This window comes from Mytilus trossulus, chromosome 6 (genome assembly GCF_036588685.1).
Source record: "Mytilus trossulus isolate FHL-02 chromosome 6, PNRI_Mtr1.1.1.hap1, whole genome shotgun sequence".
NCBI classification, from domain to species: Eukaryota; Metazoa; Mollusca; class Bivalvia; order Mytilida; family Mytilidae; genus Mytilus; species Mytilus trossulus.
Genome location: NC_086378.1, coordinates 54,870,460 through 54,884,274, shown reverse-complemented (window position 1 = coordinate 54,884,274; position 13,815 = coordinate 54,870,460). Strand labels below are relative to the sequence as shown.

Below are 13,815 nucleotides of genomic sequence, written 5' to 3'. Positions count from 1 at the left end.
AATTGGGATGTATTGCATTTACTAGCACTTGTTGCCCTATTAACGCCATGTAAGTCCGCCAGTTATTATCATTTATAAGAACAATGCACATCCCCTTTTTGTAACTTGGTCTAACCATAGTTCCCCAGTCAAGTACACGATAATATAGCAGTTACTGTAGTAAGTATTATGCCAGGATTTACCTATTATTCACGATCATTATTTACGAAGGCTTTGTGAAACGGCTGTAAAACCTAAGATTTATTAACGATGGTTGTCACTATGGATCTAATGACACGTAGACTTCCGAAGGCTTTGTAAAACGGTAGCCAGGTTTATGAACAAAAGATGACTATGTTTCCTGTACGAATTAAAAACGTTAGAATGATGCGAAAATCGGAATATTGTCGATAAAATTTATAAGCTTGATTTTTTCAATTGACTGATAAATTTAGTCGATTTGGCGTTCACACGGTCCGATTCCAGTTGAAACGTCGAATGAAAATAGCGTACGTTTCGATTTCAAAACGACGTTTCGACTTCACATTCGACTTCAGATTTCACTGTTCACACGATACGATTTTAGTCGAAAGCAGGTGCACAGGTAAAAATCGAATGAAAATCGAATGGAAAATCGTATCGTGTGAATGCACCTTTAATGTAAGCACTATGGGAATTTAGGTTTTAGGGCCATGTCCACCTTTCAGTACCATTTGCTACATTGGCCCCTGCTAATCTTTTCCCCTGTACTATATGTAAGTTTTTCACTTTAAAATTCTGATGCTTACACAACAAATTGCAGTTAACTCATATCTTACTTAGTAACAAATGTATTTATGTAACAAATGCTGTAACAAATGTACTGTCTGACATCTTGTAATCATATGAAGTTATTACAATACAGTAATAAACCCATTCCAATTACAAATTCTACTTTATGCTATTATTATAACCAAGGTTATATCTTAATAGTTCATTTAACTTTTACCAAGATAATAAATTATTCTTATCATTATCATTTAGCATTATATATACAACTATTAAAAGAAACGCATGATTAAAAGTACTTCTGATGTGTAACAAGAAAGCGTTAATAAAAATGACATACCTCAATATTTACACCATAGAATACATTAATTAGCACCTTTATATCACACTATAAATAACTTTATGGTAAATAACCTTTCGTATGTCTTATAATTTCCCATCAGACACAGTTGACAAAATTATTTACCTTAGATCTGATATAAGACGAATATGATGTCGATTGCGAAGGAAAAATTCCCCACATCTTTTACATTGCTATATCTCCGTGACCTGATAAACAACAACACCACAGAATATTTCACTATTGATTGTTACGATTTTCCTCATCAGCTGTGTATGTCTCCGTTAGTATTAGCTGAATTCCTTAGCTTAAAGATGGTGTCCTGATGCAATCATACATAATTTAGTTCACTCAGCCATTGAGGACATTGACCTTAATAATATGGATCCATTTATAATATATATTTTAACATCTATATCAGGATATTGTGAATATATATCCATGACGATATATAGAATAACTAAATCTGTGAATTCTGGAAAAATGGTGATGAAAGATTAAAAAAAAAATCATTATTGGTTGTGACTGATCTATAGCGAGATATTGTAAATGTAAATTTAATCCAAGCGCTAAATGTTTTTTCCTAACAAGTTAATATATGAACTTTTTTAGGGAGCAACCATTGAAGGGGGAAAGGGGGTAGGGGGTAAGGTTTATGTCTGATTAAAAAAAAAATGACCAAAGCACTTAATTACATTTTTTTTTATTTTCAAAGCTAAATCAATCATGAAATTATTTTTTCTTTGAAATTTAACGCTATTAGGTATGGGGGAAAATCTGGTTTGGATTCAGCATAATTTTACTTGTTTTCAGATGCTTGACCACAACATTTTTTCCTGTTAAATTGGAAATCTGAATTATTTTTTTAGGAAAAAAAAACATACATTCAGAGACACCCGGTGACATTGAAAAAATAACTGATTGCAATGCTGTTACAGAAGATGTCACCTTGTCCTGAGACATCCATTGAATGGTACATGGTAAATACAACAGCCACACAGATTAAGCTGTCATAGATGTCACAAGGTGTCTGACAGGGTATAGGAAAGTCAAGAGCCATGAACCCAAGCTATAATGTAAGATCATAAAATGCATTGCAATAAATTAAACTAAAAAAATTACGTGTAATTATGGTAAAAATTTGTAAGGGTTCCGCGGAACCCAGTGTCTCGCCTATTTTTGCTGTAAATCGCAGGCTCAACAACAATGAGGAAAAAAATCAATAAAAATATTCCTCTTGTTACTATTTTATGATTGTAAGAAAATCTAAGTCCATTTAAAAGTAAATTACAGAAAAAACGGAGTAATCTTTTTACAAACTTTACTTCTGGATACAATCTTATGATCATAAATAAGCTTCTGTTCAAGTTTGGTACAAACCCAGGATAGTTTAAGAAAGTTATCAAAATTTTAAAAACTTTAACAACAGAGTGAATGTAATGGTTCCCCGCACAAAAACTAAGTCCATTTAAAAGTAAAATATGGAAAAAATGGATTTATTTATTTACAAAATTTACTTTTGGATACTATCTTATGATCATAAACAAGCTTCTGTCCAAGTTTGGTACAAACCCAGGATAGTTTAAGAAAGTTATTAAAATTCTAAAAACTTTAACCACAGAGTGAATATAATGTTTCCCCATAGAAAAAACTAAGTCCATTTATAAGTAAAATATGGAAAAAATGGAATTTTATTTTTACAACATTTACTTCTGGATATTATCTTATGATCATAAACAAGCTTCTGTCTAAGTTTGGTACAAACCCAGGATAGTTTGAGAAAATTATTAAAATTCTAAAAACTTTAACCACAGAGTGAATGTTTTGTTTACCACGCAGAAAAAACTAAGTCCATTTATAGTAAAATACGGAAAAAATGGAATTTTATTTTTACAAAATTTACTTCTGGATACTATCTTATGATCATAAACAAGCTTCTGTCCAAGTTTGGTACAAACCCAGGATAGTTTGAGAAAGTGATTAAATATTTGTTGACGCCGCCGCCCACGACGGAATGTAGGATCGCTTAGTCTCGCTTTTTCGACTAAAGTCGAAGGCTCGACAAAAATCAACGAGACCAAAACAAACCTTGAAAAAAGATGCAGAGATGAAAAGGGAAGGTGATTATACTATATATAGCTTATGTCCTAAATCTATCAAATAAGTCAAAAGAGAAGGTGATATGCATTACTTGAGTAATGACATAGAGATTTAGTTAATATAACCTTTCATCATGCTTCATTGTGCATTCAAATGATTTGACAAAAAAAAATAACAGGCCAATATTTTCTATATCAAAACAAGTTTACCATTAAACGCAATAGATTTTTTATTAAAAGATATATGCATTCTTAAAATAATTAAATCTTTAAAATGTTCATATATTTTTATGATTTTTCTGACCTTTGTACCAGAAAATAATACAAGAAAAACTTTATTTAAGGCCATAAAAAGAATATGAATGTTTGCCCTCAAACCCTTCCAACCAGAAAATAGCTGCCTACTAAAAATCTTTTAGAGCCTTGATTTGAAAAAGTTTTTTTAATCAGATGGCCATGACTAAAAAACATCTGACATTTCAATTTTCTTTGTCAAAACAAAAAGGACTGTCTCTATCTTCTGGTAGGGTTTGGGCAAACTAAAATATTATTAAGTGTGGCCTAAACTATATATGAAAGTTCATTGACATCTTAAAATAGCTACTAAAGTATATTCAAACTCTTACATATTGAATGACTGCTAGACTGATTTAATCAATAAATGTAAGGTGTAGGAAAGTATTTAATCCCTGAACAGTGCATAAACCTGCATTTTATAGTAGAAGTTAAGTCCCTACAAACTTACCAAAAAGAGCAAAATTAATATAATTAACTGGTAAAGAGACTTTTATTTCTTACGTACACATGAATGTGGAAAAGGATTAATATAAGTTACGATACAATGTTTCCCAATCTACTATAAATAAATATGTTTATAATGGTTTACTTTTTTAAATTGTTATTTGGATGGAGAGTTGTCTCATTGGCACTCACACCACATCTTCCTATATCTATTAAACTGAATGAATTACTAGATAGACAAGCAAAGGCTGCTATAATATGCTGTCTAATTTTAATTTTACCATTTTTTTTTTTTGGTTTGAACGTACTGTGTTTTCATTTTATATTTTCTTGGGTACCAATTTTCTTTGATAGTGGAAAATTGATATAAAATTTTGTGGTTTTGCATACAAACTGATAGAAAATTTGTACACAAAAGGCCAACAAACCTGAAGCCATGAAATGTAATGCTACTCTTTGGCTAGATTTTTTTTTTTTTAGTCATACAGTTTCAAAGTAAAAAAAAAGAAACAGCTGGTCCAATTAAACTTACACCTAGTTATTTAAGTGCAACCTTATGCTTTCTCTTACAAAGAATTTATTAGTATGCATTATAGTCCTATAATATCTATAAAAAGCTAGAGTTTCTTTGATTTTTAATCTTTGAGGGGTCCGGGAAGGTAATATTAGTTTCCAGGTATTAATGCAGCTGTAGAAAATATTTCCGTGTTTCAAAAATTATATTGCAAATTTCACAAGAGAGTTCAAGAACAAATACAGTTCTAGAACTCAGTTCATGAACATTTTTGGTAGTTCAAGAACAGTTCTTGATGTTCTAGAAAAGTTCTAGAATGTTCAAGAACTTGAAATCTGTTCTAGAACATTTTTCACAGGGGTTATTCATAAATGACTATACCCAGTTATAATACATCCAATCTAATTTACAGCACTCTTAAAGTTGACTTCCTTCACCTGCTTCAGGTACACAAAAGGCTAATGTACCTAAAGCTAGAAAAATATAATGCTAATTTTTTCACAATATAGGTCAAACATTAGTCAACCAAAGTAAAAAAAGAAAGAAAGCAGCTGGTCCATTTAAACTTACACCTAGCAAAATTGTTATTAATGCAACTTATTTTTTTTCCCTAACAAAAGAAATTAATATGCATTTTTTTCAAAAAAGGACTTAAAATAGCTATAAAAAAAAAGCTTTCAATTTTTACGAATGTATCATAAAAATTAATTGCAGCTTCTATGATTTATTAAAAAAAAAAATGTAACCATCCATAACACTTTAAATTGCTAATTTTCATCAGTAATATATGTAAATTTTGTTACATTATCTATTAATGTGTTCAGACAGAAAAAAATACTTTAAAAAAATATAAAATTGGATGCTGTTATAAATAATTGTTAGAAAGTTCTTTGAACCTGTGAGGAATTGATCAAATTATTTTGATTATGGGAACAGTAGACTCATAGAGTATATATAAAACCAAGTGTTTTTGTAAAAAGGTTAAATAATATTAAAAAAACTAGAGGCTCTAAACAGCCTGTGTCGCTCACCTTGGTCTATGTGAATATTAAACAAAGGACGCAGATGGATTCATGACAAAATTATGTTTTTGTGATGGTGAAGTGTTTGTACATCTTATTTTACTGAAGATTCTTGCTGCTAACAATTATTTCTATCTATATTAAACTTGGCCCAGTAGTTTCAGTGGAAAATGTTAGTAAAAATTTACAAATTTCAGGAAAATTGTTAAAAATTGACTATAAAGGACAATAACTCCTAAAGGGGTCAACTGACAATTTTGTTCATGTTGATTTATTTGTAGATCTTACTCTGCTGAACAATAATGATGTTTACAGTTCATCTCTATCTATAATAATATTCAAGATAATGACCAAAAACAGCAAAATTTCCCTAAAATTACCAATTCAGACAACAGGTTGTAGGATTCATCTGAAAATTTCAGGGCAGTTAGATCTTGCCTAGATATACAATTTTACCACTTGTCAGATTTGCTCTAAAAGGTTTGGTTTTTGAGTTATAAGCAAAAAACTGCATTTTACACCTATGTTCTATTTTTAGCCATGGCAGCCATCTTGGATGGTTGGCCGGGTCACGCCACACATTTTTTTAACTAGGAACCCCAATAATGATTGCGGCCAAGTTTGGTTTTATTTGGCCCAGTAGTTTCAGAGGAGAAGATTTTTGTAAAAGATTACTAAGATTAACGAAAAATGGTTAAAAATTGACTATAAAGGGCAAGAACTCCTAAAGAGGTCAACTGACCATTTTGGTTATGTTGACTTATTTGTAGATCTTACTTTGCTGAACATTATTGCTGTTTACAGTTTATCTCTATCTATAATAATATTCAAGATAATAACCAAAACCATCAAAATTTCCCTAAAATTACCAATTCAGGGGCAGCAACCCAACAACGGGTTGTCTGATTCATCTGAAAATTTCAGGGCAGTTAGATCTTGCCTAGATAAACAATTTTACCATTTGTCAGATTTGCTCTAAAAGGTTTGGTTTTTGAGTTATAAGCAAAAAACTGCATTTTACCCCTATGTTCTATTTTTAGCCATGGCAGCCATCTTGGTTGGTTGGCCAGGTTACGCCACACATTTTTTTAACTAGGAACCCCAATAATGATTGCGGCCAAGTTTGGTTTTATTTGGCCCAGTAGTTTCAGAGGAGAAGATTTTTGTAAAAGATTACTAAGATTAACGAAAAATGGTTAAAAATTGACTATAAAGGGCAATAACTCCTAAAGGGGTCAACTGACCATTTTGGTTATGTTGACTTATTTGTAGATCTTACTTTGCTGAACATTATTGCTGTTTACAGTTTATCTCTATCTATAATAATATTCAAGATAATAAGTGAAAATGGACAGAATTTCCCTAAAATTACCAATTCAGGGGCAGCAACCCAACAACGGGTTGTCGGATTCATCTGAAAATTTCAGGGCAGATAGATCTTGACCTGATTCACAATTTTACCCTCAACAGATTTGCTCTAAATGGTTTGGTTTTTGAGTTATAAGCCAAAAACTGCATTTTACCCCTATGTTCTATTTTTAGCCATGGCGGCCATCTTGTTTTGTTTGGCGGGTCACGCCACACATTTTTTAAACTAGATACCCCAATGATGATTGTGGCCAAGTTTGGTTTCATTTGGCCCAGTAGTTTCAGAGGAGAAGATTTTTCTAAAAGTTAACGACGACGGACGACGGACGCCAAGTGATGAGAAAAGCTCACTTGGCCCTTCGGGCCAGGTGAGCTAAAAAGAGTGCCCAGGAAAATAAGTATGTTTTCAACTTGTAAGTTGAATATTGCTTTGGTACATTTAGACCCTGAGGCTTTTCTTTTATATTTAACTATAAAATTGGTTTTATGTCTTTCTTGGCCGTCAATTATGCAGTATGCTGCTTCATTTGTTAACCAGATGCTCTGCAGGGCGTAGCTTTATATGACCCCAGAGGTTGAACCCTGAACGGTTGGGGCAAGTATGGACACAACATTCAAGCTGGATTCAGCTCTAAATTTGGATTGTGATTAAATAGTTGACACAGCATAGGTTTCTGACACAGAATGAATGTGTTCTAATGAACTTAAAATTTTTGTTTTCTCTTAGAGCAATTCACTATGCTGTTGAATATTAATCCTCTCAAAAAAATGTTTGAAGAAATTTTCTTTTTATTTATGAAATTTCAAATGAGAAAAATTGAACCCGATTTTTTAATCACATCCCCCTTTCCCTTATTCCAAAACTAATCTCAATTAAAATATTCTAATGGAGTTTGCAACAATAACTACTCATTTAAATACATCATAAAATATTAAGATGTAAAAAAAACTGCTTGTTATCACTGAATGGTAAACATTATTTAAATTTATCAGTTGGTAGTAAAAAGTGAATATACATTGTATATTGTATATAACAAAGATTTAAGTTGATTCTGTACAAAGAAAGATAACTTCAATTAAAAAAAACTTGCAATAAGATATTTCTTGCTTACTATTCTAGACAAAGAAAGATAACTCTAATTAAAAAAAAAATTGATATTTCACAAGATTGTGAATTAGATATTTCTTGCCATTGCACAATACTGTGCAATTGAAAAGACTTGCTATTGCACAATACTTGATATAATAATTTAACATCCTGATTTGGACCAACTTGAAAACTGGGCCAAAATTTGCTGTCGTATAAAAAGTCTTGGTCACTGAGGAGGGTGGACTCAACAACTAAATGATAGATACATAATATAATGTTTTGTTCTTTTGTTGTTGTTTTTTCTGTATGATGTATTGTAAAGTTATTATGTAGATTTATGTATGCCTTCAAACCATATGGGTTAAAATGTGCATTTATATTCAATAATAAACTATAAACAATTAAACAGAACATAACTTTTCACTACAACTAAATTATTACAGTTTTTAAATGTATTATTTCAACATATGTTTGTTTTAAAATCAATATAATGCATAAATTAAAACTGCATGACATCAGCATACATGCATTTGTAACATCTGAGAACATATAATTTACTCAAAACAGATGATTTCAATCTTCCAACAGAGATTTTGTATACATATAGACAGCAATTGTATACTGTAAATTCAGAAATTATTGCGTGCATTTATTATTGTGATTTTAACAAGTCATTTTACTTTAGACTTAAAATGTGATTTTATTTTTTACGATTTTGAGAAAAATCCTATTTGACTCATAAAATATTTCAAAATGCAAGTTTAAATTATTGCAATTACAACTCTGTCACATTTTTCGCAATGATAAAATTCTCGCAATAATTTCTGAATTTAATATATGTATGAAACGTCATGAAATCTCAATTTTTTTCAATTCATATTTCTAATCAAGGTACCTGGTACATCTGACTTGTACTATCAAAATTACCAAAGTATGTTTTGTTATTTCCTTAAAAATGTAACCATCCATAACACTTTAAATTGCTAATTTTCATCAGTAATATATGTAAATTTTGTTACATTATCTATTAATGTGTTCAGACAGAAAAAAATACTTTAAAAAAATATAAAATTGGATGCTGTTATAAATAATTGTTAGAAAGTTCTTTGAACCTGTGAGGAATTGATCAAATTATTTTGATTATGGGAACAGTAGACTCATAGAGTATATATAAAACCAAGTGTTTTTGTAAAAAGGTTAAATAATATTAAAAAAACTAGAGGCTCTAAACAGCCTGTGTCGCTCACCTTGGTCTATGTGAATATTAAACAAAGGACGCAGATGGATTCATGACAAAATTATGTTTTTGTGATGGTGAAGTGTTTGTACATCTTATTTTACTGAAGATTCTTGCTGCTAACAATTATTTCTATCTATATTAAACTTGGCCCAGTAGTTTCAGTGGAAAATGTTAGTAAAAATTTACAAATTTCAGGAAAATTGTTAAAAATTGACTATAAAGGACAATAACTCCTAAAGGGGTCAACTGACAATTTTGTTCATGTTGATTTATTTGTAGATCTTACTCTGCTGAACAATAATGATGTTTACAGTTCATCTCTATCTATAATAATATTCAAGATAATGACCAAAAACAGCAAAATTTCCCTAAAATTACCAATTCAGACAACAGGTTGTAGGATTCATCTGAAAATTTCAGGGCAGTTAGATCTTGCCTAGATATACAATTTTACCACTTGTCAGATTTGCTCTAAAAGGTTTGGTTTTTGAGTTATAAGCAAAAAACTGCATTTTACACCTATGTTCTATTTTTAGCCATGGCAGCCATCTTGGATGGTTGGCCGGGTCACGCCACACATTTTTTTAACTAGGAACCCCAATAATGATTGCGGCCAAGTTTGGTTTTATTTGGCCCAGTAGTTTCAGAGGAGAAGATTTTTGTAAAAGATTACTAAGATTAACGAAAAATGGTTAAAAATTGACTATAAAGGGCAAGAACTCCTAAAGAGGTCAACTGACCATTTTGGTTATGTTGACTTATTTGTAGATCTTACTTTGCTGAACATTATTGCTGTTTACAGTTTATCTCTATCTATAATAATATTCAAGATAATAACCAAAACCATCAAAATTTCCCTAAAATTACCAATTCAGGGGCAGCAACCCAACAACGGGTTGTCTGATTCATCTGAAAATTTCAGGGCAGTTAGATCTTGCCTAGATAAACAATTTTACCATTTGTCAGATTTGCTCTAAAAGGTTTGGTTTTTGAGTTATAAGCAAAAAACTGCATTTTACCCCTATGTTCTATTTTTAGCCATGGCAGCCATCTTGGTTGGTTGGCCAGGTTACGCCACACATTTTTTTAACTAGGAACCCCAATAATGATTGCGGCCAAGTTTGGTTTTATTTGGCCCAGTAGTTTCAGAGGAGAAGATTTTTGTAAAAGATTACTAAGATCAACGAAAAATGGTTAAAAATTGACTATAAAGGGCAATAACTCCTAAAGGGGTCAACTGACCATTTTGGTTATGTTGACTTATTTGTAGATCTTACTTTGCTGAACATTATTGCTGTTTACAGTTTATCTCTATCTATAATAATATTCAAGATAATAAGTGAAAATGGACAGAATTTCCCTAAAATTACCAATTCAGGGGCAGCAACCCAACAACGGGTTGTCGGATTCATCTGAAAATTTCAGGGCAGATAGATCTTGACCTGATTCACAATTTTACCCTCAACAGATTTGCTCTAAATGGTTTGGTTTTTGAGTTATAAGCCAAAAACTGCATTTTACCCCTATGTTCTATTTTTAGCCATGGCGGCCATCTTGTTTTGTTTGGCGGGTCACGCCACACATTTTTTAAACTAGATACCCCAATGATGATTGTGGCCAAGTTTGGTTTCATTTGGCCCAGTAGTTTCAGAGGAGAAGATTTTTCTAAAAGTTAACGACGACGGACGACGGACGCCAAGTGATGAGAAAAGCTCACTTGGCCCTTCGGGCCAGGTGAGCTAAAAAGAGTGCCCAGGAAAATAAGTATGTTTTCAACTTGTAAGTTGAATATTGCTTTGGTACATTTAGACCCTGAGGCTTTTCTTTTATATTTAACTATAAAATTGGTTTTATGTCTTTCTTGGCCGTCAATTATGCAGTATGCTGCTTCATTTGTTAACCAGATGCTCTGCAGGGCGTAGCTTTATATGACCCCAGAGGTTGAACCCTGAACGGTTGGGGCAAGTATGGACACAACATTCAAGCTGGATTCAGCTCTAAATTTGGATTGTGATTAAATAGTTGACACAGCATAGGTTTCTGACACAGAATGAATGTGTTCTAATGAACTTAAAATTTTTGTTTTCTCTTAGAGCAATTCACTATGCTGTTGAATATTAATCCTCTCAAAAAAATGTTTGAAGAAATTTTCTTTTTATTTATGAAATTTCAAATGAGAAAAATTGAACCCGATTTTTTAATCACATCCCCCTTTCCCTTATTCCAAAACTAATCTCAATTAAAATATTCTAATGGAGTTTGCAACAATAACTACTCATTTAAATACATCATAAAATATTAAGATGTAAAAAAAACTGCTTGTTATCACTGAATGGTAAACATTATTTAAATTTATCAGTTGGTAGTAAAAAGTGAATATACATTGTATATTGTATATAACAAAGATTTAAGTTGATTCTGTACAAAGAAAGATAACTTCAATTAAAAAAAACTTGCAATAAGATATTTCTTGCTTACTATTCTAGACAAAGAAAGATAACTCTAATTAAAAAAAAAATTGATATTTCACAAGATTGTGAATTAGATATTTCTTGCCATTGCACAATACTGTGCAATTGAAAAGACTTGCTATTGCACAATACTTGATATAATAATTTAACATCCTGATTTGGACCAACTTGAAAACTGGGCCCATAATCAAAAATCTAAGTACATGTTTAGATTCAGCATATCAAAGAGGCCCAAGAATTTAATTTTTGTTAAAATCAAACTTAGTTTGATTTTGGACCCTTTGGACCTTAATGTAGGCCAATTTGAAAACGGGACCAAAAATGAAGAATCTACATACACAGTTAGATTTGGCATATCAAAGAACCCCATTTATTCAATTTTTGATGAAATCAAATAAAGTTTAATTTTGGACCCAGATTTGGACCAACTTGAAAACTGGGCCAATAATCAAGAATCTAAGTACATTTTTGGATTCAACATATCAAAGAACCCAACCGATTCATTTTTTGTCAAAATCAAACTAAGTTTAATTTTGGACCCTTTTGACCTTAATGTAGACCAATTTGAAAACATGACCAAAAGTTAAGAATCTACATACACAGTTAGATTCGGCATATCAAAGAACCCCAATTATTCAATTTTGATGAAATCAAACAAAGTTTAATTTTGGACCCTTTGGGCCCCTTTTTCCTAAACTGTTGGGACCAAAACTCCTAAAATCAATACCAACCTTCCTTTTATGGTCATAAACCTTGTGTTTAAATTTCATAGATTTCTATTTACTAATTATACTAACATTATGGTGCGAAAACCAAGAAAAATGCTTATTTGGGTCCCTTTTTGGCCCCTTATTCCTAAACTGTTGGGACCTAAACTCCAAAATCAATACCAACCTTCCTTTTATGGTCATAAACCTTGTGTTTAAATTTCATAGATTTCTATTTACTTATACTAACGTTATGGTACGAAAACCAAGAAAAATGCTTATTTGGGTCCCTTTTTGGCCCCTTATTCCTAAACTGTTGGGACCTAAACTCCCAAAATCAATACCAATCTTCCTTTTGTGGTCATAAACATTGTGTTTAAATTTCATTGATTTCTATTTACTTAAACTAAAGTTATTATGCGAAAACCAAGAATAATGCTTATTTGGGCCCTTTTTTGGCCCCTAATTCATAAACTGTTGAAACCAAAACTCCCAAAATCGATCCCAACCTTTCTTTTGTGGTCATAAACCTTGTGTCAAAATTTCATAGATTTCTATTAACTTAAACTAAAGTTAGAGTGCGAAAACTAAAAGTATTCGGACGACGACGACGACGACGACGCAGACGACGACGCCAACGTGATAGCAATATACGACGAAATTTTTTTCAAAATTTGCTGTCGTATAAAAAGTCTTGGTCACTGAGGAGGGTGGACTCAACAACTAAATGATAGATACATAATATAATGTTTTGTTCTTTTGTTGTTGTTTTTTCTGTATGATGTATTGTAAAGTTATTATGTAGATTTATGTATGCCTTCAAACCATATGGGTTAAAATGTGCATTTATATTCAATAATAAACTATAAACAATTAAACAGAACATAACTTTTCACTACAACTAAATTATTACAGTTTTTAAATGTATTATTTCAACATATGTTTGTTTTAAAATCAATATAATGCATAAATTAAAACTGCATGACATCAGCATACATGCATTTGTAACATCTGAGAACATATAATTTACTCAAAACAGATGATTTCAATCTTCCAACAGAGATTTTGTATACATATAGACAGCAATTGTATACTGTAAATTCAGAAATTATTGCGTGCATTTATTATTGTGATTTTAACAAGTCATTTTACTTTAGACTTAAAATGTGATTTTATTTTTTACGATTTTGAGAAAAATCCTATTTGACTCATAAAATATTTCAAAATGCAAGTTTAAATTATTGCAATTACAACTCTGTCACATTTTTCGCAATGATAAAATTCTCGCAATAATTTCTGAATTTAATATATGTATGAAACGTCATGAAATCTCAATTTTTTTCAATTCATATTTCTAATCAAGGTACCTGGTACATCTGACTTGTACTATCAAAATTACCAAAGTATGTTTTGTTATTTCCTTACTCTTACCTAGTTTTTGAAATATTTAAAACAGATGACAATGACGGTCATTCA

At 31.1% G+C, this 13,815-nt stretch overlaps 1 protein-coding gene across 2 annotated transcripts in view; it reads right to left on the bottom strand.

Annotated features, from left to right (window-relative positions):
- Positions 1-13,815, bottom strand: part of LOC134721550 (vitamin D3 receptor B-like) — a 91,474-nt gene that overhangs the window by 47,936 nt on the left and 29,723 nt on the right. The window contains exon 1 of one of the 2 annotated variants that reach the window (XM_063584646.1): positions 1,214-1,380. The exons of the other annotated variant lie outside the window; for it this stretch is intronic. Within the exon in view, the coding sequence (XP_063440716.1) occupies positions 1,214-1,270 (57 nt within the window). The 5' untranslated portion in view covers positions 1,271-1,380. Of the gene's footprint in view, positions 1-1,213; positions 1,381-13,815 lie in introns of those variants that run through there. 2 annotated transcript variants of the gene reach the window in all.